This window comes from Lipotes vexillifer, unplaced genomic scaffold (genome assembly GCF_000442215.2).
Source record: "Lipotes vexillifer unplaced genomic scaffold, Lipotes_vexillifer_v1.1 scaffold1176, whole genome shotgun sequence".
In the NCBI taxonomy this organism is placed as follows: domain Eukaryota; kingdom Metazoa; phylum Chordata; class Mammalia; order Artiodactyla; family Lipotidae; genus Lipotes; species Lipotes vexillifer.
In genome coordinates this window covers 259,645-268,173 of record NW_006795223.1, presented here as the reverse complement: position 1 = coordinate 268,173, position 8,529 = coordinate 259,645, and the positions used below count along the sequence as shown (strand labels likewise).

The 8,529-nt window shown below is 36.6% G+C and overlaps 1 protein-coding gene across 1 annotated transcript in view; it reads left to right on the top strand.

Moving 5' to 3' along the window:
- The first annotated feature begins 242 nt into the window (after positions 1 to 242).
- The window catches only part of AFM (afamin), a 20,614-nt gene continuing 12,327 nt past the window's right edge, over positions 243 to 8,529 (top strand). Inside the window, exons 1-7 of the mRNA XM_007467575.1 lie at positions 243 to 327; positions 2,456 to 2,504; positions 2,814 to 2,946; positions 4,781 to 4,992; positions 5,794 to 5,926; positions 6,528 to 6,625; positions 7,493 to 7,622. Coding sequence (XP_007467637.1) covers positions 243 to 327; positions 2,456 to 2,504; positions 2,814 to 2,946; positions 4,781 to 4,992; positions 5,794 to 5,926; positions 6,528 to 6,625; positions 7,493 to 7,622 — 840 coding nt within the window. The remainder of the gene's footprint in view (positions 328 to 2,455; positions 2,505 to 2,813; positions 2,947 to 4,780; positions 4,993 to 5,793; positions 5,927 to 6,527; positions 6,626 to 7,492; positions 7,623 to 8,529) is intronic.

The following is an 8,529-nucleotide window of genomic DNA, read 5'->3' as shown; positions in this document are numbered from 1 at the left end:
TACTTAACCTGTGGACTTTTTTTCTAACTCAATAGATTTTTCCAGTGAAACACTGAGATAATTTTTTCCTAGTTAATAATTAGCAAAAAATTCTGCAGAGTGATCAAATAAAAATCAAATATGAGGTATATGAGAAATAGGTTAAACAAGTTACTTTTTTACTAATAGTGTCAAAGAATAATATAAAAACTTGATTTTCCTCAGTCACATTACTTTCTTTTGTGAATGTGATTTCTTAAAAAATGAAACAGTTAAAACTTACAGGTTTTCTTTTCTTTTTCTTTTTGACTGAATCCTTAACCCTGCCCACAAAGCCTCAAGATGTAGGTAAGAAATTTACTTGTATATCACCTAAGGAATGACTAAGTTGGGATAATTTCTATTTTTTAACTTTGTTTTCTTTCAATTTAATTTTTCGCTTGCTTTTTTCTCCCTCTCCCTAGTTTACATATACTTATCAGATATTGTGAACTAACCTTCCCAGATGTTGTGTTTTGGTGATCATATTACCCTATCTATAGACAGAGACAGTTATCACACCCAGCAAATTGTCACCGGCCTTATGGTAGTATAGGAAATGTTGCTGGGAGACATAATTTGGATTTGAAAATATTAGTATTTCTTGCAGATGTGTATAGTGTATGGTAACAGTGGAACATTAGATATGAGTTAAGATTTTTCTGGAACCTTTGGTTGTTCAATGTATCTCCCAACTAGGTGGTAAACACCATAAGAGTATGCAGGACCTTGCTTCTTCCAACTGTACAGTTTGTAAATCTCCCCAAGTCTGTACATTCCCCAAGCCTGGCTGATGCAGTGTCAGCCTGGAGGAAAAGGTGACTTTTATATTTCTTCTGCTCAAAGGGGGAACATTTTGAACTTCATCTGTTCAGAGGTGTCTTTTTGTAATCCCTCTGGCCTGTAAGGAGCATATTTTTGTACCTCGCACCAAGGTGTTGTAAGTGTTGCCGTGGCCCTGAAGACATGGATTGTGTCTTAATTTGGTACCCCCTACAGTGTCTGCTAGTGAGCCCAGTCACCAGGCTTGAAGAAGGGTAGTCATTCTTGAGTTTTCCTTATCCTTAGTCCCTGTAACAACTTATTAAAAAATCCTGTTGATTTTTGTCTCCAATATCTTTTGCATTCATGTTTTCCTTTGCACTTCCATTACTCCTACCAAAATTCATGTCCTGCTGATTTCTCAGTAGGATAATTGCAAAAGTCTCCTAATGGGCTTCTTGCCTTTTTTCCACCCCATCCATTCATTCTTCCATCCATCTATTTGACAAACAGTCCTCGTCGCTTTCTATTTGTCAGGCACTGTGGGAGATCCCAACATATCAGACATACCACTACCTGCCTGGTATTTCTTAGCATATAGAAATGATGATATTACTATTCTATATAAACATTTTCAGTGGCTCTTCATGGCTTCCATTTGGAGCCCAAACTCCTCAGCTTTATATGAAAGATATACATAATCTGGACCCAGTTTCTTTCTATCTTAGGTTCCATTATTCTTCTTTATGACCCACTTTTTCATCAGAGTGGATTAATTGACTTTCCCCAAAGACATCCCAGGATTTCTTACCTTTGTGCTTTTACTCACATCATTCTCTCCACAAAGAAATATGAGTTTCCTTATTTCTCAGCTAGCTGAAATCTTGTACATTTTATTTTTCAGACTCAACTCATATGCACCTCCTCCTATATTCCTTTTCTGGTTCCTCACCCAGAGATCATAAAACATTCCTGTCATATACTTACCCACATTGTACATTGTATTATAGTCATGTTCATGAGTCACCTGCACTATGAAAGTATGTAGGAACCCAAGGTCCAGGGGGAGATGTTTTAGTCATCATTGATTGACTCATAGTATACAGCACAACATTTTGCAAAAGTAAGGACTCCATAAAAATAGTCTGTGAACAAATATAAATGTGTTCTGATAAGTATATGCTCACTGGGAGGGAATCAATGATTTTAGACTAGTTCAGAGCTCACTTAAATATCTGTGTCTGACTAGCACTACAATCAGTACTACTACCAGCAAGCTCTGGTATCTCTTGTTGGGCACAGTTGTAGCATTATATCACTTAACAATGAACCCACATACTACTTTTCTAGTCATACACGACACTTAGTGGGGAAATGATGCTTGTATTTGACATTTGTGGCTGGGGAGCCACCAATAATAAATCTAAAGTCTGGTCAGTGTGAGATTAATTCAAGTCAATTCAACTTAATGAATATTTTTTGAGCACGTAATCAACTGTGATTAAGATCTAATATTTGGTTCATATGATGTCTCTTCTTCATGTTAAATATGCCAAAATTATTTTCTACCATCAGTTATCTATTTTATACTTATAAATTTATCACATATAGTTATTTATTGGGTAAATGTTAAAATACCAGGATATATAATAACCTGAATATCTTTGCTTTTCAGATGATGTCAGTATCACCCAGAAATTTATAGAGGATAATATTGGATATATGTGAGTTTCTCTAAACGCATTTTGATGACGATGGTGTTTACTATAAGCTTATCTGGTATCTTCCAGAAATATTAATGCTTCTCAAAAGTAATGTAAATAAGTATAAACCGTATCAAAAAATAAATACAGTGTTAATCATAAAATTCAGATGAGGCAATTGAATTGTCAAGAAGTTGTAAAAGTTATAACCTTCACACTTTGATAATTTCCTGAGGTTAGTCTGCAAGTGGGTGTTCCTATGAGTTTTTGGTTGGACATAAATCGAAATTCTGCAGGTCATCATTGTGTACTCTGTGTGGACTGTTGCAGCACCATCATTGCATTTGCTCAATATATTCAGGAGGCATCCTTTGAAGAAGTAGAAATGTTGGTAAAAGCCATGACAGAATACAGAGATAAATGCTTGGCTGACATGGCACTCCCAGAGTGTTCAAAATTAGCTGTAAGTAAATTGTTTGCATTTCCTAAACAAACAAGCTTATTTGTCAACATTGAGAGAATTTTTGCCTTGGAAATATAAAAAGAGAGATGCTCTATGGCCCTCATTTTAATTTTTTGATTAAAAAAACTTTTTTAAAAAAACAACAGAAATTTATTCTCTTACAATTCTGGAGGCCAGATGCCTAAAATCAAGGTGTAGTAGGGTGCGCTCCCTGCAGAGGCTCTAGGGAAGAATCCGTTGAATGCTTTTCTCTTAACTTCTTGTGATAACCAGCAATCCTCGGCATTATTTGACTTATAATTACCTCACTCCAATCTCTGCCTCTGTCATCACATGGCCATCTTTTCTCTGAATCTCTTCTCTTCGCCTTATAAGGACAGCAGTCACATTGGTTAAGACCCTCTCAATAACTTGGTTCCATCTGCTGAGACCTTATTTCCAAATAAGGTCCCATACACAGTTATGGGGATTAGGAATTGAACATAACGTTTTTGGGGACATTTTTCAACCCACAACAATGAGTATCTGGCTAGACTCATTACAAGATTCCAATAACGAATTCTTCCTTCACCTGAATGAATTTGGACCTTGAAGCCAACTTGGGAATAAGGAAAAGTTAGTTCCATGTACCAACATAGTGGCCAAAAGCTTATGTTTCCAGAAGGACACTAAAAAAGCTGAAACGTACAGGGGCCTGAGGAGTGCTATTTTCTGCCATCTCTACTAAATTGCCACTCAAATGTGGTTTTGGGGCAGAATGAGAGTCTCTGTTCAAAATATGTATTTTAATTTTATCTGTAACCCAGAGAAACAATTAATATAGGAACTGCTCATAGCAGAAATCATGGTGAGGGAGATGAGTAATACAGATCTTAGATTTCTAAAAGCATCATCTCTCGGTGTCAGGAAGGAGAAATCTGGGCCCCTCATTTTTAAAATAATTAATTAATTAATTAATGATTTTGGCTGTGTTGGGTCTTCGTTGATGCACGTGGCCTTTCTCTAGTTGCAGCGAGCGGGGGCTACTCTTCATTACGGTGTGTGGGCGTCTCATTGCTGTGGCTTCTCTTGTTGCAGAGCATGGGCTCTAGGCGCGTGGGCTTCAGTAGTTGTGGCACACGGACTTAGTTGCTCCGTGGCATGTGGGATCTTCCCAGACCAGGGATGGAACCTGTGTCCCCTGCATTGGCAGGCAGATTCTTAACCACTGTGCCACCAGGGAAGTCCCTGGGCCCCTCACTTTTATTTTGCCTGACTTTAGTATTTAGGGTAAGGCATTTTCCTAGGAGATGCAATTCTGTGTAATGATGCGGACTTGGTTATGAGCTTGCAGTCCACGCCATAAGTATACAGGCAGGAAGACAGGAAATAGCCTGGCAAACTGCACGGAAGTAGAGGTACTTTCCTTACCTGCCTCTCTCAATATGTACTCTACTGTCACACCCCCTTTTCTTGGCCTCCTCCCAATAGAGTCACCATCTGCATCTCTAGAAGACTATTACTAAACATTACCACTAAATACTTCACCAACGCATTATACTCTGACCATGTGACCTTGGAAGAGAAGGAAAAAAGCCATTATGTAAGAGAAATGTAGGCAGTAGAGAAATAGGAAGAGGTTGAAGGGCCTCAGGATAGGATAGAGAAAACTTCCCAAAGTGTGGGATGGTTGTCAAGGGTGTGGGTAAAGATGCTCTGCTGGTAATATTGGGAAAATTTGGGAATATCTTTTGCAAAGGGTGACACTCACCACTTACTGTCTCCATTGTGTCATCTCAGAAGGTTGAAAAATGTCATAATGAAAAAAAATGTCTTTTATTTTTCTGTTGTCCAGAATGATGTTTTACTGGAAAATATATGTACTATGGAGGGACTGCCACAAAAGCATAATTTTTCACACTGCTGCCATAAGGCTGACTTTGAAAGAAAACATTGTTTCCTCTATAATAAGAAAGCTGATGTAGGATTTTTGCCTCCTCTCCCTACTCTGGATCCTGAAGAGAAATGCCAGACTTATAAAAATAACAGAGAATCTTTTCTAAACAAGTAAGTTTAATTTTAGTAGAAAAATGATTTAATTGAAGAATTATTCTTAGGCTAAATCCAATATCTCTTCCAAAAGAACGTAGCTGGGTTTCTTGATCATTTAGTTCATTCAACATGCATTTGTGTGTCAGATTCTGTGGTCATTGCTGAGGAGATGAACAAGATATGAAACCTGTTTTCAAGATCCTTTCATTGTGATGTGTATTTTCTAATTGGATGAGCCCCAGAACTGAAGGGTGTGAATGGCACCAAAGTTCTACTGGAGGAAATAATATAGTCTTTCAATGGAGAGTTATAGCTTTTACTGAGGGTAAACATTACATCAGTGGATGTTTAGCAAAAATCTGTTTTCAGTAGTGTAGTAGTTGTAGAAGCAGAGACATTTTCTGGAAAGCTTAAACCACAAAGCTTGTTTGAACATAAGTGATTATGATCTCTGAATCTTGGATGGAGTGTGTATAGGTAGCTGTTCTTTGAACCTGAAAAGGAGAGATGCTGACCATCTGGCATGATAGGGGAAGAAAAAGAATAGCCAGAGCCCCGTGTTCATGATTAGAATGGCAATCATCATTCTTCTTTGGGAGCTGGCAACTTCAGTGATACAACTTTTATTGGAGACTCGATAACGCTGCCTTCCATTGAAGCCTTCAGTAATGGGAAATCCTTCTTCCTCTCACTTTTACTTTCACAAGTTGTTCTTCTTGTCTTTTTAAATCTTCTCTTTTCCTTCCCATGTCTACCATTTCTTCATTACCTTCCTGTTTTTTTCTTTCCCTCCTTCCTTCCTTTTTTCTTTTATAGTTATATCTATGAAGTTTCCAGAAGGAACCCCTTTGTTTTTGCCCCTACACTTCTTACTGCTGCTGCTCGTTTTGAGGAGATGACTAAAACATGCTGTGAAGAACAAGAAAAAGCTAACTGCTTTCGAACAAAGGTGGGTATTACATTTGTTTTCTTAAAAGGACAAGGATTCACCCCAAACTGTAGATCTTTACTTAAAATTAAATGATAGCAAAAGAGTTGTTTACCATTTAAAAACCATGCTCTTGCCACTTTCACTGGTTTTTCAACCCACTGGCCACCGGCTACTGATCTAAATTTCTTATTACTTGAGACTCTTGAAAGACAATTGCCCATTTCTAGGGTTTCTCTTCTGGCTTTTTCCTCCGTGTGAATTGGAAGGAAATGCTAGTGAGTAAATAACCAGGGTAAAAATGACATTTTATCTTCTATCTTAGACAAGTTCTCTTTTGACTACCCATAAAACTGAATCATCCTGGTAGAGATGGACAAGCTCACAGCACTCTTCAGCACGCATCTTCCCATCAAGGATAATTCAGTCATTGGGAAGACTGGCCCCACCTTTATAATAAGCCACAAATTTATATTTTGATATGTACATTTCCTGAGATAAAAACCCCCTAATTTTCTGTTTCTGAGCAAAGTTTGGAATTGTTTGGTTGACATGTGGTTAAGAAATAAGAGAATAGTGGGATTTTGCTCTTGCTTCAACAGCATTTCTCTTTATCCTTCAGGCAGAAACTTTCATACAATATTTAAAAGCATTATCTTCTTATCAAAAAAATGTCTGTGGGGCACTTATGAAATTTGGACCGCAAATCTTAAAATCTATGTGAGTTTTATAATGAGTATTTTGTTTCTACTTGTATTTTCTTGTCTAAGTCCCATTTTTGTTAAATCATTGATGACTTTTTATTTATACTCTTCCTAGTTCCTCAAGGGTTTTGAGGTGGGGCTCAGTCTGGGTGGATTACTCAAACCATGACGTTAGGTCCAGATGAGAGAAGACCTGCAAGGTGGGGAGACCCCAGAGAGAAAAAGGACTACTTCTGAGTTAGTTTTTCGTTAGTTGGGACTCTGAGTAGGTCCACGAGTTCTGAGCCTGAGTTTTAAAATCTTCAAGTGCTTTAGACATGACCTATCCATCCATCTTTGACTTTAATGACTAGGAGACTACACTCTAGGGATAAATTTTATTTTACATGCTTACGCTAGCCAACTAGCAATGTTGCTAGTGCAATGTTTTGTAAAATTCTGAACACTCTAGGGATAAATTTTATTTTACATGCTTACGCTAGCCAACTAGCAATGTTGCTAGTGCAATGTTTTGTAAAAAATTCTGATATTTCAAATAGACCAGCAGGAAAGGATTCTGTGATGAATAACCTATGCCAGCCATGGGCTCACAACAAGAAATGGTGGTCCTTAAAAGAAGTGTTTTGCTATAACAATTATGGAAGAGGGCACATCTCTCAGGCCCTTTTTTTCCCAGCCCTGATCTAGGACTCAAAATATCAACCTAGGATTTTCAAAATGATCATGTGGGCCATGCAATGTATAAACATTGGTAAAGCCATCAGTGAAAAAAACAAGGGTACCACATGCTTACTGCAGCTATTTGTACTGTATTAGCAAAAAGCTCCCTCTTGCCTTACTTGCTGTTCAAGTTGTTTTAGTGGTTTATCAATTCTATTTCCAGAAACATTGCTGTACTTAGTCAAAAATTCCCCAAGATTGAATTTAAGGACCTTATCTCCCTCCTAGAAGATGTTTCTTCCAAATATGATGGATGCTGTGAAGGGGATGTTGTGCAGTGCATCCATGGCAGGGTAAATATTCTATAAAACCAAGTAAAAATAGTGATTTTGGGGGTGGCTATTTTTTATTTTGAAGTTGCCCTAATGTGTGGCTACTCACCACAATAAAATCAGAATGTTGATAAATTGGTTGGGATTAACAGATAACACTACTATATATAAACTAGATAAACAACAAGGACCTCCTGTATAGCACAGGGAACTATATTCAATATCTTGTAACAGCCTATGATGGAAAAGAATCTGAAAAAAGAACATGTATATATTCTTTTATATACATATATATTCAGTTATATATATAATTGAATCACTTTGCTGTACACCTGAAACTAATACAACACTGTAAATCACCTATACGTCAACAAAAAATAAATTGTTAAATAATAACATAAAATAAGTAAAATAAAAAATAAAATGTTAACAAATAAGACCAAATAAAACTTTGGAGCTTTTTATACATGGGATTGTTTTTAGATTACTCAGCAGATTCTATTTTATATGGCTAAATGCACATGACATAAACTCTAGGAATTTAGAATTTGTGGACATTAATTTAGGCCAGACTAAAGTTTTCTTTAATATTGCAAATACTCTTTAGCTATATTAGAAATTAACAGTAAAGCTCAGAAAATGATTCATCTTTATGTTTTTAAGAGCTGCTTTCTCTGAGTTTCTTCAGGCTATTTAGGAACAGTCTTTCCAGATAAGTAAATATGTTAATTTAAAATAACTCTTACTCTAGTCTTTAAAGTGATTCTCTAATGACGCATACTGGTAAATATATTGTTTACCTAGTTGAAGTTGTTTATACATACAAAGGTAACACAATTTCATGGAAAATATCCGACTTCTTAGTTGAAATTAGGCTTTTTCTTAGTGACTTTTAATTAGTCTTACTTTTTTTTTTTTTTTTTTTTTT